At 36.7% G+C, this 26,488-nt stretch overlaps 1 protein-coding gene across 1 annotated transcript in view; it reads left to right on the top strand.

Annotated features, from left to right (window-relative positions):
• Positions 1-26,488, top strand: part of NRXN1 (neurexin 1) — a 723,763-nt gene that overhangs the window by 294,873 nt on the left and 402,402 nt on the right. The window contains exons 9-11 of the mRNA XM_067292993.1: positions 3,878-4,261; positions 12,965-13,168; positions 15,324-15,350. Of these exons, the coding sequence (XP_067149094.1) occupies positions 3,878-4,261; positions 12,965-13,168; positions 15,324-15,350 (615 nt within the window). The remainder of the gene's footprint in view (positions 1-3,877; positions 4,262-12,964; positions 13,169-15,323; positions 15,351-26,488) is intronic.

Here is a 26,488-nt window from a genome sequence, read left to right as displayed (position 1 = left end):
TTTAGACGTTTTCATCAAAAAATATGATAGGATTTTAAATAAATTTTCATGCTAGATGAAATAGCACTCTCTACCTCAATGTCACAGCTCTGGATGCACTGTGCATCCAAAAGTACTTATAGACACCTTATTTTCTGTAAGCCAATATTTTATGAACTTGTTGGGTTTTGCTTTTTGTTTTATTTCAAAGAACCGTAACTTTTGACGTATTTTGGAAGTTTTCCTTCATTTCCCCTTATATTTTTCTTGGATTTTTTTTGTCTGATTTCAGATGCTGAGTAAATGTAGCCTAGGTTTACACAGTCGTCAGTAGATAAGGTTTGCCTTACCTATCAGGGCTAGCTCCAGACAAGGTGATTTGGGTAACAGCAGCAGTGATGGTTTCCTGGTGGCCCTGACCTCCTGTTCAAGTTCAGCCAGGAACCAGGACACTTAGTAACTGATAGCATGAAGCTCCTGGTGCCCAGGCATGGTTTCCCTAAGGTTAGCTAGGCTAAAGCTTGTTTGTATTACATAGTCCTGATCCTAGTCAATGTGTTAGATGATATTTTGGTCAAGCTCCTATGTAAGAGTCGAGCCAGGGCAAGCTGTGTAAGCTGTGAGTCCAGTGCAGGTGCTGTTTGACTTAATCCTTTTCATTGTGAGCTAAACTAAGTGAAATAAAGATACCGTATAGCTGTGTGAATAGAGTTCAGACATGCAGTAAGTTTCCAGAGGTCACCAGAAGCATCATTGATACGCCCAACAGTAATTTGGAGGTAGTTCTTCTGGGGAGGACAGTTTCTAGGGCCTTCCGAAACATGGAAAAGAGGCATACAATATTTGTTGCCTGTTATGTGTGTCTACTCACGGTCATCAAATGCAACGATTTCCCGGAGATTTCGGAGGGCTTCTCCCAAAGAATATTTTATGCAGTGTCACTGGGGGAGAGGGGAGGGGAAACAGAGGTTCATTTCTTTAACAAGATTGTTGCTATCTATTCAGATACTTAAGCTTTCTCCCCAGTAATCCTTTATGACATACAGAACCAAATTTTCCTGCCTCAGTCTATTACTGCAATCACCAGTCACCAGAGTGAAGCGATGATTACGGCTGCCTCTTCGTTCCCCTTCTGCAGCCTTCTGTGCTCGCAGAGCTTCCTTTTGCAACCTCCATGGCTCGTCTCAGCCATGCTGGCCGAGATCCACCTTTCTTTCCCTGTGATTGAAAGCCATCAAGATGTGGTTGATTTTTAACAGAAATGGAGCCTTACATGTCTTCTAGCATCATGAATAGCTTGAAAGCATTAGTGTGTTTGCCCAGCAGAAAACAGCACCGTGCAGATACCTGAACTTGGGACTGGAGGTTGTGCAAGATCGATGTGGTTCAGCAGCTGAGCTAAGCTGTGTGGGTGCAAGTGCTGTCTGAACGTAGTTTAAAGCATTTGGTCCTAAACTAGCTTGTGCAGTAACAAGTGGGAGTGAGCACAAGGATGGTTTATATTTATAGAGTTCTTTTTTTTTTTTAAAGGAGAATTGATCTATTTCCTATAGGCAATCCTTCTTGAAACCTAGGGTGCTCTCACAAAAGTTAATGCTCTTAGTTTAATCGGTCATTCACAGGTATGCTTGTTTGATGCAACTGATTAATAAAGCTGAAGGTCAAGTAAACATTTTGTATGCCTATATGCTTGTATATAAGTGTGTATGTATGTAAACGTGCTTGTATGCCTAAAGTCAGTTCTGTAGTAAGTGTGCCAAAAGAGCGCTAAGTTTAGCTTCAAGAATCTGAGCAGCAATAGAAATACTTAGAGTTAACAAATTATAATAGTCTATGAGTTCTAAAAACACAGAGGTTTGGGAAGTTCAACTTACCTGTTCTTTATAATTAAGGGTGGAAATTCACTTTCCATCTGTGTGATTATTCAACTCACACAAGAAACATTTTGGATATAGCGTAAAAAGGTAAAGGAGAATGGACAACATACTCAAGCATTCTTTAAACATGCTTGTAAAGATGGGCAAAGGCTGTGCAGCAAATGCTTTGCATTCTCTTTTTAGGTCTCTTCTGGCAGTAGCTAGATTGTTTTTGCCTAATATGCAGCCCTGCTAAAATCGATGCTTCTCAAGTCTCACGTGAGAGTTTGCTCTCCTGAGACCTCTACCCCTAAAGGGTTTTACTAAATATCGGGACTGTTGGATATTCATTGTGTCTGTGTTGCTGAAGTCAGCCTGCCGAACCAACAAACGAACAGACGAGCTGTGTAGTGCTCACAGAACTCCACTGCTTGAGGGGAGGACCGCAAAAACCTTAATGTTTTTAGACAGCAGGACAAACTCCAGAATGAACTTTTTTCCCCCAAAGATATAGGTTTTAGTATACTATTATACTATATTGCTATAATTTCTATTGCCTGTGTTACAAAACTCATGGAATTTCAAGAACTACTATATTCTTGTAAAGCCTCAATTTTAGCTTGTTTGTTACAGAATGATCTTTTTTTCTCTGTTCTGCTTCTGTTTTTTTTTTTTTAAACTCCCATTTTAGTATTTATTATATCAAAATTCTGAATATATTATTTTCATGCTCCATTCTGAGCACGGTAGAATTATTTTTAATAAATAATCAGTGATACTTCCTGGCATCTGTATTGTGTTGACAGCGTGAATGGTGAATCATGTTATTTTTGTGTATATATGTGTGATAAATACATTGTGGAAAATTAGATTCTTTAGTGTCTTGTCATCATTAATACACATTCAAAAGTTTGTCTAGTGGATAACACACTGTTGCATAATGTGTACCTTATATCAATCTGGTGATCTATATAGGATTTCAAACTATAGTTTACTTGCTTTTATACCCATATACAATGGTGAACAGACTCTATGCGAAGATTCTTTTCTCAGTTGATTTTACTTGGTAAATAAAATAAAATGTGGTTGACAAAAGTTTGGTCTGTGATTCTGTGTAGTATATCTGGTTTCCTGCCTGTTCCAATTGTAAAAATTGGATTCCTCATTGCTTTTTAAAAGTACAGCAAAAAGGATCTTTACAGTTGATTATCTAGTTTTTCATTATCTTAAATTTAAGGAAATCTTGCTGTCTTTTTTTCAGACACTTTGTAGAAGCAGAACTTCATTTTAGGCTTAATATTATTTTTTTTTTTTTAACTTAAACAGAAATAAATATTTCTTATTTCCTGAGGTTCTATATCTTTCCTCTCTCCCTCTCTTTGTAACATGCACACATGTCAAGGTAAGTGTCAAAGGCATTGATTTTTCCCTCTAGGAGCACATCACTATCTTCTTAATGATTGCCTGCCTGGCAGCTGATGAGAGTATTTTCCTTCTGCACTTAAAGAAAAAAAAAAAAGAAAAAGTCTTATCCAAAGCCCACTGAAAGTGGTGAGAATCTTTTAAAATACTGTGTCTTTGGATCCAAACCAAAGACACAGATTTGCCTCCCAGGTTACAGCCTATCAACGAAACCTCAACCTTAATGCTTTGAATCACTTAGGAGGTAGGGCAGAGAGAGTTTGTGTTGCATCAGCAGGATATTTCTGAAAATAACTCTGAAACACAATTTCCCCCCACCTAAGACTGGTAAGGTTGTTCTGACTTTTTATATTGTGACCATGCAGTATTTTCATAGATGTTTGTACATTGTTCACTTTCTGACAGTATATATACTACATTGTATTTAAAACAATGAAATGTTTGTATTGTTGTATAACTGTGCAAATAGGATACCTGTTTTTCATTTATATTTCATTTATGTTGCCAATGTTTCATTTGCCAAAAGTTAATTTGGAAGGCAGATTAATGAATAAAGCAGTGGTACCAAAATCCTTTTAAATGTCTAGAAAATCATGCATTTTGTTGTCATTTCTTCCCAGGAACCATATCTGTGAACACGTTACGTACACCATATACTGCACCAGGAGAAAGTGAAATCCTTGACTTGGATGATGACTTGTATCTTGGAGGTTTACCAGAAAATAAAGCAGGCTTGGTCTTCCCAACAGAGGTGTGGACAGCACTTCTCAATTACGGATACGTCGGCTGCATTAGAGATTTATTTATTGATGGTCAAAGCAAAGATATTCGACAGATGGCTGAAATTCAAAGTACAGCTGGAGTAAAACCCTCATGCTCAAGAGAAACTGCAAAACCATGCCTTAGCAACCCGTGTAAAAACAACGGTGTGTGCAGGGACGGGTGGAACAGATACGTTTGTGATTGCTCTGGGACAGGGTACCTTGGCAGATCATGCGAGAGAGGTAGGTTCCATGAGATGGCTACATTTCTATTTATAGAATCCTGCACAATGGTTAAAACCGGTAAATTTTCATTAATTTTTCTGAAGCAGAAAAAGCATCCTTGTTTTTACTTGATGTGAGGTGGAGCTTTGCTCTAGTTTTAGAGGAGTAACTCAATAGGAAGGATCTTGGGCAAGTTTTTAAGCTGCATAAAAAAGTATTATGGGCTATGACTGGGAGTTGGTACCTGCTATAAAGGTGCCTTGGAAAAATCTCTCTCCTTTTGTCATCATACATTGCTGTGTCCTGAAAAGCTTTGTGAAATCATGAAGTTATTTCAATTATTAGTATATTACTAAATTATCCATGCTAGTTTCAAACTGAGATCCCATTCTCTACCCCTTTGAATCAGTATAACCTCTAATTAAATTAAATTTATTTTTAAATTCCATAGCATCACTGAAATTCATGGCCAGAACTTCCGTCATGAATCAAGGCAAAAGAGCAATCTAGTCTATTTTTGTTCATTGACAATTTTTTGAAGTTCCTAGTTCCCAAGGAAATATATTTTCTACCCATCTTAAGTTACTGAGTATTCCTCTTGTCTAGAAAAGTTAAGGTAAAGTCTGCCAAGCATCTATTTATTTCATTAAAAAGGTGGATAGTGGTGAGGTAGGCAGAAGTTTATAGCTTACAGGAAGAATTCTGTACTTCTATTTGAAGTTACAGAATATGCTAATAAAATAGTTAGTGTAAGTAGGACAACAGTAAAAAAACCCCAAACCTTAGTTAATTTTAGGTATTTGTGTTTATTCTTGTTGGAACAGGAAATGTTTGAATGCCAGAAATTACATTTTGTTAAGTCTCACATTGCAATTGACAGATAGTATAGCTTCCCTGCAAGCTGAAATCTGAACTTCAAGTGTACTGGCTGGCAGCTAAAGTTATTTTTCTAGTTTGATTATTTTTTTCTAGGTAATAAGATGAAATAAAAATGTATTCTTTAAAAACAGAATTCTGCTGAATGTTTAAGACGTATATAAATAGGTATTTGCATTTATGTAGACTACCATCATATTATTAGTATGTGCAAGAAGATTCTTAGTCGTTTGTGTTTCCTTTTTTTTTAATTTTTTGAAGATAAAAGCCTTTGACTGGTGACCTGTTATTTTGATATCTCCAGATTGTTCTGTTGCTGGTGGAGTGCAGCTGGCAGAGGGCACAACCGAGCTGTCCGCTGCATTACAGAAGCCTTCAGTTAAGCGTGTATGGTGTACCACCCTGTGGCAAAATGCTGCTATTACACAGGGCAGGATGAAAATAGGCCTTGCGTTCCCTTCAAGTCTTGCATGACTCTTCAAGCCAGGAATTGCTAGGAAACATGTGCGTTAGAGACAGGGACAAAAACACAGGCAGATCTGCAAAGAGGAGTTTAAAAGCGAGCTTCGTCATAGCAATTTCCCATGGATGTATTTGACAGGTGGTACTATTTTGTACAGAAACCTTTTAGTCTCTATTTCCCATATTTTATTTTCAAGCATCTTCCGACACAGAGCTTAATTTCCCAGCGCAGCGATTGTCGCCTAATGGGAATGGTGATAATATGGTGTTGTTATTGGCTTCTTTGCAATAATATTTGGTTCTTGTCCAACAGAAATCTGTGTGGCAGCTCAGACGGTCTGGGATCATCTCCTCCTCTTGGGTTTCCCTATCCAGAGGAAACTGCACTGAAAGGACTTCTCCTTTTAGTAATATTCATATCCCAAATGGTCATGCATTAATGTGATTACAGCTTTTGGGACTCTGAAAGCAATGTGTTGGCATCTTACCACACAAAGTTATTATAACTACTACCCATGTGCAGTAACTGATAAACTATTGTACTTTGTGATATAAACAACATAATTACAATTCTTCCAACCAATTAAAGTAAAATAGAAATATGTTCATTTCAACAAACAATACAATTTTACAAAGCAGGAAATCATTTTAGAATGAAATATTAGAGATGAAACAACTGGGGTATTTAATTTTAAGTGATTAAGATATCGGCAGTAAACAAAAGCACATAGTCACATTTTAATACACTTTATTTTCCATGCTGTTTCCCCAAAACCAGGAGCACCAAAACCCATACGTGTATGTATTATGCACTCTACAGTGCAATATCTGAAATAATTTCCATCAGTTTACTGGTGCACAAAAAGCATGGAACACAACTCAGTTCTATTTTGATTTCAGGATACTTAATCTTTTGTACATTTGTTTGCTTTGTCTCCCATTACAAATTATTCTTGATGTTATTCTTGATTCTGAGTAAAGTGAAACATCAGTATAACCTGTAGATTGGCTTCCGTAGATTATAGAAGCTATAGCAGATGAATGGACAGCTGTCACAGCATTATAATTTGACTTCCTCTCTTCTTTTCTTTGTGGATCCCAATACGTAACTGCCTCTCGACAGTGTGCTTTGCAGGTGTATGCCTTTAACTGGGCAACTAGGAACAGTGCACAGGAGTGAATTTGTCAAAGATAATGATGAGGAAAAAGCAGGCAGGCAAAGAAAGATTTATGGAAGTGACACTTCCGAGGAGAAAATAATTTAGCAAGAGGATGTTTGTGTGTGTACATGTACACAGTTGTGCATGCAGACACACTTGCATACCCACACTTGTGCATTAAATAAATTATAGCTTCCATTCCTTTGCATTATCTCTGGATGTTTTAAAGGAAAACAAAAGTACAGGTGATATAATGATAGATTGTATGAAGAATTATGTGTTTATATATTTAAAATATTGTTTCAGAAAATCCAGCTATGACTTAGGCTAATTAATGCCCAGGCTGCAGGTTCTAGTCCCTTTACAGTGTGGTTTAGGACCTCAGTCCTGAAGTAATGCTATTGGAATAAAAATAAATAAGACAGAATGTTGTCTTCATTTGCAGAAATGTCAGTGAATCATTTTAGTTTCTGTTCACATACTATCTAGTAATTAATTGCATATCAACAGTTACTTCCATCATATTGATGGAAGGGTTCCTCGTGACTTACCAAAGCTGCTGAATGGGGCACAGGTGAACACAGATGAATTTAAGTAACTGCTCTGGGAAACTTATGCAAAGAGCGCTCAGCTGAGCACGGTGTACACAAATGAATGGAACGAAAAAACATTATGAGTTTGAATCGGTAGTCATTGATAAACTTGAATAATACCACACAATTTGTAGGAGTAAAAGGACATATATCAGCGAGTGTTTTCAGTGTAGGATGTTGTTGTTACCCCTATCCTGGTAAATAAAGCAAGGTGAGAGAGCAAACCTGAGCCTCAGTTCCCGAGGATCCATCCTGTTCGCGTGCTGCCTGGCGTGGCTCTGGACTGGGCCAGCTCTCCCCTTCTGAGGCAAAGCTGGTGTGTGGTTTGGGAGACAGCTCGCACCGAGGGTAATTGCATGCTTTAAAAGGGGCTCTGTGGGCTGCAACCCAGACTTAATGTTATTTCGGACACTTTGAGACTGAAAAAGCAGGAAATAATAATTTTGTTTCAGGACTTTACTGGCACCGGACGGGGTCCAAAGGAAACAAGATCGTGTTTTATTTATTAATATAGATTCAGTGTACAAAAGCAGAAAGGAGGATTAATAGGTATAGTACAAATGACATAAACTTGATTATAAAACTTAAAATGGAGAACACTGTTGAAATTTAAATGCCCAGTCCATACTTATTGTATAATTTAAGCGAGGTGTGAATTGAAGAATAATATCTACTTGGTTTCCTCATGCAATGTTCTTTATCTGAAATACAGATGGTTGGAAAATTCAGTTTCTCCCCATAAATTATCTGGCTGAACATTTCTGAGGGTAGAAGCAGGTGTGGGGAAGGTTGCTGAAGAGTGGGTGCCTCAGGCTCTGCAGCAATTTAGATAATCCCAACACAAGTGAAAATTAAGATGCTGAATCGCCTGTGATATCAATATTACTGTGTGCATCCCTGGTGGTAGGTGTGGAGCTGATTTAGTCAGTATCTGTACAGGGAGGAAGAGAATCCAGTGCTGGAGGTTTTCATCAGAAACAAGCTGAACAAAAATGTAGAGAGGGGAACACTTACGGTTTTTTGTTTTTGGTTTTTTTTGGCACAGAGGAACCAAAGGTTTTTAATGTGAAGTTCATAAAAATATCTTAGAAAGAATATATATATTCATTTTATTAAGCTATGAGTGATATCTTGCTGTTTACTTCTGGTGAATAACTCTACTTACTGCATGCATTTATTTGCTGCCATAAAAAACTGTGGGTAATGTTTAATAAGGGTGGTTTTTTTAATTCTTTCTCTTTTCAATTCTGTGCTTCCAGCACTGAAATGGTAGTAAAATTAATATTCTCTGCTTTGGAGACTGTGATCCCTTTTAAGGAATAACACATTCAGAATTAAACTTTTGCTCTATTAGCACTTAACCTAATAACCAGTGTGGAGAAGCTGAGCGAGAGAGAGAGAGAGGAAAAAAAATAATAAACCTCTGTCAACCCCAGTATGAAAACAGTTGTCAGTGTAGATTTCCAAGCAAGATGGCACCCCCCTCCCCATCCTGGAATTAGTTGGTCCAAAGGGGAAAAAAACAAAAACTCCAAACCCTGAACAGATTTGGTATTCAAAAACCTGATGTGCGGCAATTCTTCCATTTAACATATGTAACTACTAATACAGAGCATCTTGTAGAAGGTAATAAGATATTATATTGCCTTAAGCTGTCCACCAGGTAAGCACAATATTAAGCTCTTCATATGCCATAAAAGGATGTATGCAAGAGAGAAACTTGGTCTTACCGACTTCCGGTTATGTAAAAGTTAGAGACAGAAATTAATACACTCTTTTAGTGAGAGTATTCCTTTGAGGTTTGCATAACTGACCTAACTCAAGCTGCCTCTCAGAGCTCAGGTCACCATCTTATAAACAGGCCTTGCAAATTAACGATCCATTCTGAACAACTGGAGTAACTACAAGATGGAAACAATTACACTAAACAGTTGAAGCACAATCTCTAGTTAATGAGAAGAAAATCAAAACAAACCCTTTGCGTTTTATCTGGAAAACATTTTTTTCTCATAATCTGAAAACCAAAGTTCTCCAGGACATTACATTAATGTATTGCACCAAACATTATGATAGAGTAATAGGGCATAGCCACAAGGAGTTACAAGAAAGACACCAGTAAGGGGAAAGAGAATTCACTGTGTGACTTGCTCTCAAAGGTGTCTTGTCTTTGGTCTGCATGCTTCTGTCCCATCAACACCAACCCAACATGGAAATGGGCAGAGTTGAGAACAACGCTGAGTTGAGTTGACAGATGTTGAGCTGAAGAGATGGTTCACATAGCAAAATGCAGAATGCCATTCTTGGAGAGAAGCGCTATATTGATAGAAGATCATTCAACTTTGATAATGTAGTGATCATTTAATAATGATCTAACAACGAAAGGTCTTCCTAACCATACATACTTTTTCCAGCAGGCTCATTTCAAGTGAGGGAACTGAGCATTATTGTGTTTTCTGTTTCGGGAATTTGTAGTGTCACTGATCTTCAGTAATGGCAATCAGGGCAGTTCTAACCCTTCTTTGATCAAATCATCCCTTCTTCCTGCCAATTCTTCGGGTTTTCCCACCATACCTTTATATCCTAGAATGCCTGTGATTTGGAGCTCCCCATTCTGAGAGCAGCTGGCGTCAGGTCCCAAAGCTTCTAAGTCATTTGATCTTCTGCTCAGTCTCCTTGGTCTGTTCTTGAAACATCTGTTTCCAAAATAACTGGCACAGAATAGTTCGGGAGGATTAGGTATCTAATCACATCAGGTCTGTCACCATGATGTAAATGCTCGCAGGTCATCTCTGATCAAATTGAGACAGTTCCTTCTCTCCTTTTCTGTAATTCTCTAAAAGGCTGAATAATTATAGCAAAGCCAGGGAAAAATACCAGTGCTGGTTTCTGACAACTTTCTTTAGGGATCTACTGTTTACATTATCAGAAGATAATTTATTAAAGTTGATTGCTGTTTACCATATAGCATCTAATCTAATTTGGCCAGTTTATGAAAAACTTGAATAAGATTAATATATCTGTTTTTACTACACAATATAAAATATCTTTGATTTTCCTTGATATTAGCATGTAACTTGAAAATTTTTATCCTGGACTTCTTTAATCACCTAAATCATGTTGACCCAGATATAGGTCTTTGGAGCTTTTTGTGCACAGTGAGCCTCCCCCCATCCACCCACCCAATCCCCAAATAATCAAAAAAAACCAAACTACTTCCCACTGAAAACTTGACATCTCTCATCAGGTTGGTGAATATTAAGCATTTAGTCTCCTTCACAGAAAAATCATAGGTTAAGATTATGTTGAAAACAGTTACCTGCATGGTTAGAAATAATCAAACCTGTAAACATGTTCTTCATAACCTCCTATATCTGATGACTTTCATTGTAAGTATTAGTAATCCCTTTTTCCCAACATCAAACTGTTTAAGGAATTTTTAAGGAAAAAATTGTATTTGGGAAGGTTGGAATTGTTAATGAACAAATTATCTATCATTTTTGCCATGAATATGCTCACACAGTTATAGTGGAACGTTTTGTCCTTCCATGGACTGCGTAGTCTGAAAATCTTAGAGAGCTTATCTGTCTTTAAATGTTTACAAAATACACAATGGAAACTGCATTGACAACCCATAGCGTGTTATGTATTGGTGTTAAAAAAAAAAAAAAAAAAAATTCTTCCACTATTTTAGTTATTACATTAATTAAACACAGTATCAGTAGTATCTGAATTCCTTGAAAATATTATTGAATATAGGACCACAACACTCCTTTGATGTAGAGAACTATCTCCATTTTACTGAGGCAAATTCAAAAGCATAGAAGACCTAAATTCATTATTTGGCCAAGACAATGGGATAGACCGAACAGTAAAAATTATGATCCCCCAAATTCCCCACCTAGAGCCTTAACTAGTTGCACTGAATCTGCAACTGCCTGGTAAAGAACATTCTGACTGTAGAGCTTGGCTGGGAAAAGTCTGCAAGAGAGAAATGGTACAATACGCAATACATTGAATTTCAAACTGGGTTTTGCGCAAGAAAATAACATTTCAAACTCATAATACTTATAGATTTGTAATTATATCCTTTCTTTTTCCTCTTCTTTTTTGTCAATGCAGTAAATAGGTAATAATTCACACTTTCTGTGCCTTCCCCTGGATGTTCTGTACTATCTTGTCTTTTTGCTTGTGACTCATTTGGCCTATTATCCGGCAAATAACCAATTTTTTTTTTCCAGTGGGATGAGGTACTCTCAGGATTATATCTTTTTCTAACCAAATAGAAAGGACCAAGATTATTTGTCACGTCCTGTTTAGCCCTCATCATCCAAAACATCACCAGTTTCCAAGCTTACCAATTTTAGGTTAGTTGAAGAATGTAGGAGACAGGTGAAAAAATTTAAAAGGTCTCTAGTAATTAGTGCTAGGTAAACAGTTAGATATGCGTAAAATGGGGCACATTCTGCTGTTTTGTCGTTCAGACACTGGTTGCAGTTGTATAGTCTGGTTCGTTCATTGTGTTACAAGTGAGCCTACCAGAATTCCTGGCAGTCTGTCTACGGACTTGACTTTGGGTGAAGTATGTGGCACGTTCACTGTTTCTTCCACGACGGTGCACAGCTAACTGTAGACCTTCCAGCCATTTTCAAAGACGGTGCAGGTTATTTGGCAGCAGTGCTTGATGATCCTTCGAAAAGGACTCCCTAATCCGTTTCAGAAGTGGATGTGGCCTTCACTTTCTAGGAACTGCTGTGCCTCCCTGCAAGCGAAAATGCTGCCATTCTGCTGCCCCGCTTGTTACGGCTCCTGAGGCTGGGAAAAGCAGCCTCGTGACCCGTTACTCCGGGGTCTAGAGCCAGCAACCACTCTGTGCCAGAGATACTCTCCGGGAGGATTTTCCGTGATGTTTGGAACTGACCGTTATTTGCTTATCTCAGGTTTTTTAAAATCTTACCCTCAATATGCCAAATGTAGTCTTGATTCTCTTGTTGAGGCTGTTGTGATGTTTGTACACAGATTTTTGATGCTGCCAGGCCTCAGTCTTTGTGGTCAGGAAGCAGTGTGTGCTCCATCCAAACCACGCAGGGGGTTCTCTGCCTCTTTCATGCTAATACCTGGAGGCTTCTTTTTGCCAGCTGGATAATAATCGTAACCTTGGTAGTAGCAATCCTTATAGATTTATACCTATCTTTGTATCTTAGGATATAAAATGTCCTAAGGTAATTACCTAAGTGAATGACAGTCATATACAACCTTTTAAGATGCTATAAAGTTTACCTGAATAGCTTTTACTTGCTTTGACCTATTTTACATAGTATGGGTCCAGTCTTGCAAGCATTTATTTACATGTGATTTTGCACATCTACTTGAAGATGCAGATGTGGATAGCTGGTTCATTAAGAGACAAAGCAATTAAGGTTCTTTAACAAGCACCAAAATATCGCACTTAAAAACAAAAATATGTCAGAGATTTGTGACTTAAAATCAACTTTGCTTATGTTTCCCAGTAAAAATTGTAATAAGTAATTTTTCAGTGTCATACTCAGTGGATATGGTTTACTATCTTCTCTTTAAGTAGTTTCAAGAAACACATTATACTTAATAACTGATTTTCTCCTTTATGTTTTCAGAGGCAACAATTTTAAGCTATGATGGAAGTATGTTTATGAAAATACAGCTCCCTGTTGTGATGCATACAGAGGCAGAAGATGTTTCCTTGCGGTTCAGGTCTCAGAGAGCCTATGGCATTTTAATGGCAACGACATCTAGGGAATCTGCAGATACCCTTCGTTTAGAGTTGGATGCAGGACGGGTTAAACTAACGGTCAACCTAGGTAACAAACTCTTCCTCCAAGAAATTAACATTTTTCTTACATTTTTCTTTTTGCTTGCAAACATTTATGAAATGGCCTGTTTTAACGTTAAAAGTAAATGGAAATGATATATAAACACACGTCTATGCAACATTTGCGTATGTACATACACATATAAATACATGCCCATTATTATACTTTTATTATTTTGGTTTTGCATCTCTGTATTCTTTATATAGTCTTAACATAATCCATCACAATATTTTCATATTATTGTGTATTCTAAAAAGAGAAGACTGGTTCATCAGTGGTACTTTTAGGCTAAATTATTTTTCTTCTTTGTGGAAGCTTGGTCTCTCTCCATGACTTCTCCATATTAGTAATTCCACAGTTCAAACATACAAGCAGCAACAACATACATATAGGTCAGTTAATTTTAGCTGCATCAGTTAATCTACAGTGTGCATGTGTATCAAGGCTTTTCTAGTTTTAACACTGAAAATATTTCAATTAAATATCATTTCCACTGATGGATATCTTGGTCTCCTTTTTTTAGTTGTCAAATCTATAGTAAATCCATCTTCTACTTTTTAAACAGTTCTGTAGTGGTATTTTTGTAGTATCAAAAGATAACACAACCCTTCAATGCCCAAAGACTGCGGCCCTTAGCAAACAGCCATGCGAACACAAGAGGCATGAGCCCTTTTACAGAAAAAAAGATTGGCTTCCTGGTTTGAAATATAATTAACAAAATGTTAGGTTATGGTGTTCTCTAGTAAAAATGAAGTTTTAAAGCATTTTTGCCTTGCTTATGATTAAAACCAAGTCAGGACCTGAAAGAGGATGTAAGTATATTTTAGAAAATGCGCATTCAGTGAAGTCAATTAAATGATATTTTTAAAGGCTAATAAATATTTTGATTGTTCTAACCATAGGTAAAATTTCCAGAAAACATGAACAAAATCCCATTACTCCCCACTTTCTAAAACCATCGATCACTGAATGCTGTCGTGGTGTTTAGGTTTTGGAAGGGATGGCAAGTCTGGAGAGTAAGAGAACCGGGGGGTTTCCTTTCCCACTCCTCTCTCGCAGTTCCCTCCAGTGGCGAGCTAGGGTTGCAGCAAACTGCTAAATACGCCGAAATACCAGCGGCCCCGGGGAGCCTCCTTCAGGAAAGCTTTCTGTAAAAGGGGACATGCAAGTGCTGGGCCTTGGCTGTTTGCAACCACTTTTCTGATGCGGTTGACGACACATGACAAACTCAGCTATATGGAAACAAAATCTAGGTTTAACGTTATATATGTTCCTCAAAGGTATAAAACAGTAGCGTCTGGGCAAATCAAATAGTGTTGCAAAGAATTTTTTCAGTAATGAGTGTAGATAGCCTAGCACAATATCCTGTTACAGATCAGGCCATTCTTTTTATATACAGAATACCACCCTCTTGTCATGTTTTGCCTACTTCTATAGCTCAAGGAAGTAAATGAATCCACACCTTAGCAATATTGTTTATTTCCCCCACCTACCAAAATTTTGAAAGTCAAGCCAGGAGGTAATTGGAAAAGAGACAGCATTCTCTAGTTATCAGTGTTTCTAAACATATTATAATTTTCTCGATGTTAATGTAGATTTAAGGGTAGTCAGTGTTCTTATACTAATTCTGTACTTAAAAAAAACGTGAAAGCACACAACCGTATTTATCAGCCCGGGAAATGTGCTTTGTGTTTGCTATTCCATTGTGGAAGGCCAGCCTTTGAGGTCTGCTCTGCTGGAGCGGTCCAAGATGCCTGATTGTAGCCCGGTTTGCTCTATGACCCATTGTGACGGAGCACTTTCTAATTGCACCGAGAGAAATTACCTGTTCTTTCACAGATGGGGAGAAGGCTGCAACCTGCCTCAATTAAGCATCTTTGACATTTAAGCCTAATCTTTCACTTAGATTTGTCACCATGTAGCTTTGTTTGAAATTGGCCATTTTTACCCTATTTGTCGTTTCTATTTATAAAGATTTATTGCAGTATATCTGGGTTATAACAGTATGTAAAGACTGATGATATGGAGTGGCCATATTTGCATGTGTCTGTCCCCGGAAGGGTGGACTGTGATTTTATTGGATGTCTGCAGCTATTACCTTGAAGGATAAATTTTCATTTTTCATCTATTCTTCCCCATCTAGACTGTATCAGGATTAACTGTAATTCCAGTAAGTGCCTATTCAAACTTTTTAAAATGTTATTCCACCATTATAAAATATGCAACCTAGATGAAAAAGATTGTGGACAGCTTGCAAGTGCTTGATAATTTATTAGTGAAATGTGATGATTAATTATTTTTGTGTAAAAAGTCATCATATACTCTAGTGTATATTTTTTGTCCTTCCCATATGGTATAACTTTTAACTAGAGTATTAAAAAAGGAAGGATTCTACGGATTCTAAGTATGCAGAAATACTGTACCTACCAGTAGTACTGAATTATTCTAGCTGGGTTAGTTTATTGACAGTAGCTATAGGAGTTTTGAACCAGCATTTCTGATAAGCTGCCACATCTTTTCCTCCTTGTCCTCCCTATAGTTTTCTTGACAGTTTACCTCCAACCTGTGGTTAGACTCTCTGAACATAATTGTTCATACTACAATAATTTCTATTTTATAATCCTCCTAGGCAATTAACTCTATTTACTGGCTGCTTACAACACGACTGGTTTTGTTAAACCCTTGTTTTATGGGGATGTAATATATTACATTATGGACATTATTATTAAGTCTGAGGAAAAACTATATTTCTATGATGATTTTTTACACTCTAATCATTTGAGAACCCTTAAATTGAACAATTTTTCTCTGTGATATGCATGTTTATGAAACAGAGGGAAACATTTGCCAGATGAATGGACTAAATTTTAACTTCTCTGATATTATTTGGATTAAGAGGCTATATTCTGAAAGGAGAAAAAGGACTGTGATTTTATTTTGAGTCTATGGATTTCCTGAATGGTGTCAACAAAAGTATTGATAGTAAGTATGGTAGATTTTAGTTTTGGGTTGTTTTCTTTCCCCCTTCCTACCAGAGTTTGTAGGCCAGATGATTAGCTTTATGAAAATACAAAGAAAGCTAAGCAACAAACGATGTAGATATACTTTATGGTAGTAATAACTGCCCATAAGTCATTAAAATAACCTTCCATAATAATTTTATAGTCCATGAAGAAAAACTCAGAACTGCAGTACTTTATAATATGTCATCTGCTAATAGATTTTGCAGTGAACAACTTCACAAGAGCAAAAATATGGTACTCCTATTAAAAAGCAAAATTTTCTTGGGGTGAGTATTTAATCTAAACCATATTTAAATCTGGACAGATTTCTCAATAATGTAAAGTAAATGCTTGCATGTACCAAGGCATAAAGATAGCTTTCTCATTAATAAGACAAGTTTTAAAATCTTTCAGTTATTAAAGCACATATTTCTACTAATGTCCGTTGTCAAAAATGCAAAAGATCATGAAAAATCTCAGAAACAGCATATTGGTGTGCATTATTGATAGGCCATTTCTTTTTCCTGAGTAAGTCCCAATTAGAAAAGATTTTCAACTATGATGCAAGCAGCTTTTAGGGTAGAAATGTAATGACTTTGGTACTGACAAATACCTTTTTCTCTAGGAAAAAACAGTATTTTTTTCTTAATTTCCTGAAAAAAATAGAAAATCCCTCTGAGAAGGGAATCACTAACATAGAAAAAAATAGATAATAAAGTCGTAGTACAGTAGGTGTTTTGTTCTTTTCATCTCTTTTGGACAAAATGAGATGTTATAAAAATAAATTAAAATGATTTCTAGATTCCATTATCATGTCAGTTTTGGATCAAAGAGGACTTGCAAGTACAGAGTAAGTAACAAGCCTCCGGCTCGAGGATTGCGCACAGCAGGAATGTGTTTACTGAGCATTGCATTAGGAGTTTTTAATTCTTCTTGATCTCATACGGAAGCAGCATAACCTCTGTACAAAGTATCCTTGGTATCAAACACTCTTATTTTCTTTACAGTTTGCTCATAGCCTCCTTGTTATTAGAAGTGAACTTTCATAATTAGTTCCATCTTCTCTCTGTTACTTGTGTACTGAACAGATTTTTGTGAGCTTTCAGTACCTATCATGGTAAGTACTACTATGCTTACTTCTCAGCACTCACTGCATCTTTTCAAAAACCAGATAACATTTCATGGACAGTTTCTGTGTTTTAATTTTTATATTATGATGAACTGTTGTTCTAAGTAGTCCTTAGAAGATGCTCGCCTGCTAGACAGCATAATAGATTTGGGTGGAACACTGAGAATTAGTTTCAAAGCAACACCGTCCTGACCTTGAGCCTTGATTTGCTAAACAATACGGTGATTCAGTGTCTGTCCTTTTGGGTCTTGTAGTCTACTGACAGCTGGAGCTGGATGTGTATCAGTCCTGTTTTTATGTTGATAGAAATAAATGTTGTATTCATGTTTAGGAAGACTGTTTTTAGTTTTTCCCAAGTTTCTGTTGCTTAAAGATCAGACTTCTTAATGTAATTTCACTGTTTGGACTGAAATACTATTTATTATAACTAGACTAGCAACAGAGTTAAGGTCAGGTTGAAATTATCTAGTTTGAATTTGGAGAGACAGCTTTAAAAAAATAGAAACAAACATATGCAGAAATTGGTGTTTTGACTGGGAGAAGAAAAGGAAAATGTGAATGCAAGCACCTTATTTCCTACAGCGACTTGCAATCATAGTGAATAAAATGTTGCACCTCCTCTTCCCATTTTCCCTTAAATGCAGCCTGAAACCTGTCTGTTGCTCACTGCAGCTCAAATGACCAGCACTGTTGGCTGGGCAGAGCTGAGCTTGTGTTGGCAATTTGTTCCATGCTTTGTCATGACTTTACCTTTAACTAATGTCCTGTGCTGCAGAAGAGGTAGTGTTTTGTGATCTTGGTTTGAAATAGATTTTGCTTAAGTTTCAAGTTGTTAATCAGGTTGCTACTGAGCTTTTATCAGGTCAAGAATATTATGGAGAGTCTTCACTTCATGCCATTTTTATGGAACTGAAAGGCTTCATTGCTGTGTTGAGAGATGGCTTTTCAGTTTGTATTGTCTGTAAATGATAACAGGGTGACATACTAATGTCAAACTATTTCTATTTTGTCTTAGGTTAGTAAATTGGTATCTTTATATGGCCATACACCACTAGAAATCCCTTCCTATGTTAATCAGAAAATATTATGGCTGAAATGTTGTTTTTATACACCCTTAAATCACGTCAGTGTGTTCTTCAGACCTGCAAATTCACAAAATCAAATTATCAGACAAATGAAATAAATGGTCCTTTTGTACTGCAGATACACTTAGGTCAATGTTGAGATTTACCTCAGGAGAAAGGGGCAAGTGTGTATGAGTGAAAATGTCCACTATCATTTCGATCTTAGCTTTCATAAACTCAGGGATTCACTCAAAAATGAGAGCGAGGTGAGAGAAGTTGGTTCAAAGAACAGGAATCCTTCGTGCACAGGACTGCCTGTCATTAGGCATTCTGTAAAAAGAACTGTGTACAAGCCGATTGCTATCCAGCTCTTTACATATTGTATATGAAACTGATGAGCTAATCCTTAAAAGTTGCCTAAAAAGACATGTTCAGCAAAGATTACATTTCTCCCTTGTAGAGAGGGAAGTCATTTATGTGCAAGTTTGAGAGACACTTTACTTAAATTGCTGTTTCTTTAAAAAAAAAAAAGTTCAAATCCTAAGTGGACTTTATTACACCTAATACAATGCTCACCTTTCTCTTTTTTGCATAACAGAACAGGAAATAGGCTTAAGTAGAGCATGGACTATTTTTGTACTGTTTTAAGATTAACTCAAGCAGTCCCTATGTAATCAAAATACCCTTGAAGTCATTTCCTATTTTGTTTGACTATGACTTGATCCATCATAAATGATACTGAGGTTCTCATGGATTCTAAATATTAGAATTACAGAATCATGATTTATGCTTTACAGTCTGCAATTAAAAGACCAGCGAATCCTGTGGAATTGAATGGGATTTTTTCTAAATATCTTTTTAGATACAGAACTTCACCCCATAAAACTTATATGACAGATATATAATAGGCTTTGAATGACTAGTGAACAAACACAGGTGTGCTTTATTTCTGTATTTTCACTGCTGCTACGGTAAGAGCTACTATTTTGACTTAAGTTAAATCCCATTTTTTTCCATTTTAATGCTTCCAAAACACTGGCATCTGAAAACTTCCAGGCACCTGCAACTTTAGATAGTCCCAGGATTTTTTGCTTTGCTATCATTCCTGAAGAAAGAACTGTCTACATTATTTTTATATTAGTCAGTAGAGTAGGGTCTTAAAAACTTAGGATTTTTATTAATTATTATATAATACAAGTAATAAATAATGATAATCATACTGTTAACTGGGAAATGACTGGTTTTCATTGGATTCTGAAAGAATCAGACACTCTTCTTTAATATAAAAAGATATGGAATAATTTCTTTTCTGTTGAATATTGCTCAGCAAGACATGCAAAGATTTCTCAACTAGTGCTTCCACTGAAACTCACAATTGCACTCAAATGTAGGACTACCATAAGACCTGACCAAGAATTGGCAGTGCTAGGAAGCAGGGAGCAGTGAGTACTCTCATGGCAATATACATGTAAGCAATTCCCCTGGAAACGTATCAACCTGCATATGGACCTTCTATGGAGGACCACCCGTCCAAATTAGGAACAATTTCCTGGGCTTTGAGGCTTTGCTGTGTGCCTCTTTAATATTCATTTTTTATATTTGTGTGCATCCCTGCTTCTGTGTCTTCCTAGTTCTTCATCCATTCTCTGTATCCTTTATTTTTTCTTCTCCTTTGTTTTTTTTCTCTCTCCATTTCATTTCTGTTTTTTTTCTCACAATCCTTTCTCTCTCTTTATTTTTTGTATCACCATCTTTTTATGCTTAGATATTCTGCAGACATGCAAATTACAGATGAGTAAATTATTCTGTATGGAATGTGTAACACCTATTACTGAAGCATTTTTTCTTGTCACGGCATCCTACAAATCCAGAGCATGACAAGGAGCTATGTCAGATTATCAGTAAATAGCAGGAGAATTTAATGTGTTGAAGAACCCAACAATGGTGTTCAAGTACAGTATATTTTCAGCCTGCATTATAGGTTTTAAGCAGTAGGAAAATGTAAATGAAAACCATATATCCTTTTGAAAGCTACTGCTTATAAGAATGCATTTGCTTGCAAAGTCAAGAGTCTTCAGCTATGGTCTGGTGTATATTGCAAAATCTACTGTGATGATCAAACTACTAATAAATATCCATGTACTGACTTCTCCCTATCTGCTGGAAAGAATGACTAGAATAGGTAATTTGCCCCTTTTTTGTTGTCTTTGACAATAGAAAATCATTAAAATGATACAGTATTGTAGGTTCCCAATATATTTAAGTTTTTTGTAATTGGTTTGGCTTTTATGCAGTGGCTTTAAATTGTATCAGATGGTTTTGATCTTTGTTTCTCATTCAGTATGGCTGACAGCCTGTTAAAAATATGCAAAAGAGCTTCACAATAGAGCACATGCAGCAAATCAGCGTGGTACCTATTGAGAGTTCTGTCTGAATTCTGGAGCATAATATTGGAAATAATTATAAATAATTATTTGAAAGCTTTGACTGAACTTTGTAGATTTAGATCATTGGGGTCATTGAATCCCTTCTCAATCAGCAGTATCTTTTAAACACCCTTTTCCAACCACATGATTTCCTGAAAACCAGAATCTACTACTGTACAACAAAACTGAAAGCATACACAGGCCTTTTCAACCAGGTACAACCCACTAATCACTAACAGAAAACATCATGTGAATGTAAGCAAAGGAAACAGGTTAAAACACAAATGAAAAAGGGAAATCAGCTACTTTACTCCTAGAATCTGTCTCAGTGGAGTCCTTACTGATGTGCTGAATCTGTACTAATACTGTCCTATAAATAGTTTCAGGCACTGCGTTGTGAAGTAAGGATGAAAGCACACATAATAGTGTGGTTGGAGGAGTGAATGAGGGCCTTGGTCATGAGACAAAGTGTATGTCTTCATGTCATCCACATACAAAAAAGGCATTTTAATCTCTATTTCAAACAATGAACCTAGAGGTGTTCGTACAATCGTTCGGACTGATTCTGATAGCTAGACAGCCAGTAAGCACAGGAACACATCTTATATGATCTCTTAGCTGTAACCCATTCCATGCTTTATGTATCGTCCATTTTAGACAAAGTCAAGCAGTTACAATTCACCTTTCAAATTTGTACTGAAAGAATCTAGAAGTTCTCCTTTGGTCAGGGATAGCTGCATAGGAACAGTATGGATGCATTCAGAGCACACTCACATAACAGTTTTGGCATGTTAGCAAGCATGCTAGGAGAAAAAGCTTAGGTTTGAAAGCAAAATTGCTTGTAAAAACATAGTCAAGAGGACTAAAACAGTTATGGGACAGCCCTTAACTTGTTCTGTACAGCCACAGGAGCCAATTAGGAGAGCTCCTGTCTGATTTCTCATTCGCTATTAAAAACTGGGTGAGGAGAAGAGATTGATGCTGCACAGGTTATGCCATGTAAGCCCGTCATTAACTTGCTTACTGGAGATGTGATGGCAGACCCATTCCTTTCTTCCTACTCTCTGCAGGCCCGCCTTCTCTGGAGAGAAAGAATAGCTTTTTCCCTTCATGTGCAACATGCTTCTGCTCCCTGGGAGCACTTAGGGCAAGGTCTGTGACTTGCCCTGACAAATAAGAAGTCTTTCATTTCTGTACAAATGAGAAAAGAACAGTCATTGTGCTTCCCCTCCCATTATTTAGCATCTGTGGTTTTTGTTTTGAGGTTGACTTTTTTGTAAGCATGAAAAGCATGTAGCATTTATTTTTAGAATTCTTCCTAGCGCTCACAGGCTTGGGAGTTCTGCACAGATAGTTCAAAATAAAGTGTTTTGGGAAAGTGTTGACATGTGTAAGAACCTCAACTAAATATACTAAAAGTCATAAATATTCAGTAGGCTTTTCCCAGATACTGATACATGTTAACACTCAAAAATATTTCTAAAAAAGTCATTTCTGTTGATTTGTTGAAGGGTAGGAAAGGCTTAGCTGAGAGTGTAAAGAAAACTGGCAGAGCCATTGCCGATTGTTTCTCAGTGGCTCAGCATACCGTTCTTTGCACTGCAGAATTTCACCTGTCATTTAAAAAGTTTAAGATTGACATTTACTTAAAGGGGGTGCTCTTCTAGTCCTCTTCCAGTCTGCTGGGCCTGCTCTTGCATTGCCCAGCGCAGCACAATTATTCAAGCATCCATGTGGTGAATTGGAGGCTAATCCTGCATATGTATAATGGGATTGTCAATACCTCTGCTGGGACACCTGTCAGTTCCCCTGTGGTTCTGCGGGAGAAGAAGTCTTAGCTTCACAGAAGCAAACTTGACCTTCGTAGCTGAGGGGGGCAGAATTATCATGCTAACATACAAAACAAAAATTCAAACCTTCTTTACAATGAAAATAGGTGTTTTAGGTTTGCTGGCTGACCATTTAAGGGTCTTTCAAATTCACTTTCTCCTTGCTAATAAAGCTTTCAAGGTAGGCTGCCGGGGATTCAAGGCCTCAACGTATCACTTCTTCCTGGCCTGTCTGAAGGACAGCAATAACATTTATTTCCTGGCCTCCATCTGTTTGCTGCTTAGCAAGCCCTGGTCTGTGTTTGCTTTTCCCTTAGCTAGAAGAAAGGGAAATTGGCATTAATCTTCTAGCAGATTATCAATAAAATATCACTTCAGGTTTTCTTACTAGAAAATAGATGTTTTTCTTTTTGTGTGTGATTCCATCCTTTCTTCTTCCTCTTTTCATCCATCTGCTTTTTCTCCTTTTAAGTCCCAAATATGTAACTGATTGAACAGGGGCCTCAGTTATCAAACATATAAATAACAGTAGCATACCTGTAGCTTTTTCAGGCCACAGTGCTGTGCTCTGCAATAGCCAGAGACACTCAGTAAAACAAGACAACAGTAAAAACTTAAATATATGGTTATTGAAGTGAATCTGAAAATTCGTACAATAGGGATAGTCACCCTAATCATGACAACCTCAAAAAACATTAGGTTTACAATTGGATGTGGACTTGCTTTTTAACACTACCACAGAAATGTTCTCAAAAAAGTCTTTTATATTTTTCTAAAAAGTAGCAGACTTCCCAATTGTGGTATTTCAGTATCATCTGACTAATTCTAAGCTTTTCTGTACCACTCAATTTTATAAGGCCAGGCATAGATAGTTTTCCACTTAATGTATATATGTAAGGCTATCTGAGTCAAGTTCATGCTGTGGGTATATATCAGCTGTCTATTTGAGAGTTGGTATGCCACCAAAATATTATTAGCTGAGCCCAAGGGCATGGCCTAGAGTTGACTGAAGTTGTTCCCTCAGAACCTTCAACCTGAACTCTTAAGGGGGATGAGGAGGAGATCCCCGAAATACTAAAAATGACAAGCGGATTCCTGGAGGATAAGAAAGCAAAGATTGCTGCAAGCATGCAACAGCCTGTTTTAGCAACAGGGACAAAACAGCCTCCAGGATATGCCAGATCTATAAAAATAGATGTCTTGAATTAATACATCCAGATTTATATGAAATGAAATTGTGTGTTTAGCTCATACTGGTCCTATCCAGATATTTCATAAAACAGCTTTGCAGAAGAAGTAGACTGGACCTTTCTACTTTTTTAATGAGAAGAAGGAGTGCAAAGCAAATTTTTAATATATAGTAGGCCCTAAATTTCTCTTACTCTATTTTTGTGATTTTCTTATTCAGCTTCTGAAAAGCAAGATGACTTAATCACATTTCAGGACTGGTGATTTAAATTAGTCTCACAATTTCTTTCTTTTCATGCCAGAGACTGGCTATTATAATGTCATCTTGTAGGGGTATTGAAGAATGGTGTTCTCCTCAGTAGTAGCATAGCAATTGAATACTATTTTCTTCTGGAGAAGAATATGTACAAATTTATGTAATGTCATTCTTATGCTAGTAAACTGGGCTGTAATGGCAATCATTTCACAATAAAACTTTATTACCAACTGGCCCAATAGCAACCACATAACTGCTTCCTTATTATTTCTTCTTGATTATGACTTTAACAAATTATGATCAGGAGAAGAGAAGGAACACTGAGATGATTGTGTTTGCAGATGCAATAATGTTACTTAGGAAAATCAAGCGAAATGTAGCATGTAAAGGTTTTTGGAAGGGTTTCATAATGCTGAATGACTGGAAACTAAAATGGTAGGTGGAATTAAATATCAGTAAGTACAAAGTAATTGTACAAGTAATTGTACAAAGTAACTCATGCTGGAAAAAGTAACCTTAATTATGCAAGTACAGCAATGGGGTCTATGTTAGCTGTCAGCATTGAGCTGAAGAAATTGTGCAAGCATTGTAAATAGCCTTGTAAAACAGGTCAGTGCTCAGAGGTGACCAGAAATCCCAAAGAATGGTAGTAACTATGGGGAAAGGAAGTAAGGACAGACCATAACGCAGCATTATGCTGTTGTGTAATCACAGTTTGTCCACATCTTGAGTGCTGCACACAGTTTTAGTTCCTGTTCCTCATGATACACTTAAGTAGAAAACAGAGCACGGCAACAAGGACCATCCAGAGCATGGACTGGCTTTCATATATGGAGGAGCTACACAAGCTAGAAAAAGAAGAGATTCCCAAGAGGATCTGAGTATATATTTATAAAAGATATGATTATACAGCCATGAAAAGCATTAAGAAGTTAAATGGGTAGCATGAAATTAATGGAATTGCCAGTGAAAGGAATAAAACGTAAAGGTATGATCAGCTAAGTTGGGTACAGTCATTCTGAAGTTTGTAATCAGATTCCACAAAAATTACGGTATTATCTCACAGTTGGCAGCAGATGATACAAGCAAGTATTTCAGTAAATTCTCAAAAAACATTCATTCTTAGTTAACAATTAAAACTGGTCAAATAATTAAGATAAAGCACTAATGCATTTGGCTACTTTGTACTAACTGTTGTGAATAATTTTTTTGACTTTTTGACAAGTGTGTTCTGGCAACAATTTTTGGTCTGTGGCTCTTTCAAAGGGAAATTGTTTTTAGCATTCTGTATTCAGAAATAATAATAATATTAGTTCAGCATCACTCAGTTGATGATGTTTCTATGCTTATGCTCAGATTGGAAATAGTATCAGATTTCCTGTATAAATACCTTTATTTGCTTTTCATATTATTCTTCATTTGTTTCTTAGGCATCTCTGTTTCTTAAGAATAATGATGTTGTGATACTCATTTGTTAACACGTTTGTGGAAAACACCTAAATGTCCTTAAAAATGAGAATTCTGCAGAGAAATACTGCAGTCTTTCTATTAATGGATTACAGTTCTAAGAGTTTTTTTCAAGTAATAGAAATTTTGGAGTTTTCTGTAGCAGATCTGTTTGAAAAGATACTAAAATCATGATTTTAGTTCAGAAAGCTTTTGAGTGTATTAAGAATATGCTTAGGATTTTTTTCACATAGGATGCCTTACTGAATCAATGCTGTAGTGCTGAACTCTGGAGCTTTTCAAGAAAAACTAAATGAATTGCCATCTCTCTGCATGTACACACTACTTTTTTGATAAACACATGACATGTTCACAGCTGTCATTCCATCATTCTATCCCAGTATATACTTGTAAAGAATTTTTATACAGAATGCTACTTTTTAAAATTGAAATGAATAGATACCCACACTAACAGGTAAGGGAGAGGCCAAATATTATGATAAAATCAGAGATAGTGAGATTTGAATGGGTTGTCTAGTTCTTATAAACACAACTGGTGAGCATTGCAGTAGGTCTAAAGTATGTTAATGGAAGATTTCCAAGTCTCCTTCTTTCTGTCCCTCTCATATTAATTAGAAGATATTATGAATAGAAGACTTCTAGATTATGAAAAAGTACTCCTGGCATCAGTGAGAGTCAGATCAGATCCTCCTTCTTGGTTTTTGTTTTGAGTAAGGGAACCAAGTTGCTTAGGTAAAGCTCAACTATATCTGGTCAAAGAAAGAAAAGAACCAAGCATACTAAACTGAAATTTTGCCTAAATTAAATTGATTCTGATACATTCATATACTGCTGGAAGTTGGGAATAAATCCCTGATAACCAGTTATCTTACTCCTCAAGCAATAAGATAAATAAGATGTGATTATAGACAGTAGTGAACAGTATGTGTGCCCAGAGCCTTTGTCAT

Source organism: Apteryx mantelli, chromosome 3 (assembly GCF_036417845.1).
Source record: "Apteryx mantelli isolate bAptMan1 chromosome 3, bAptMan1.hap1, whole genome shotgun sequence".
NCBI lineage: Eukaryota > Metazoa > Chordata > Aves > Apterygiformes > Apterygidae > Apteryx > Apteryx mantelli.
Note: the sequence above shows the minus strand (reverse complement) of the source record. Positions and strands in the feature narration are given on the sequence as shown.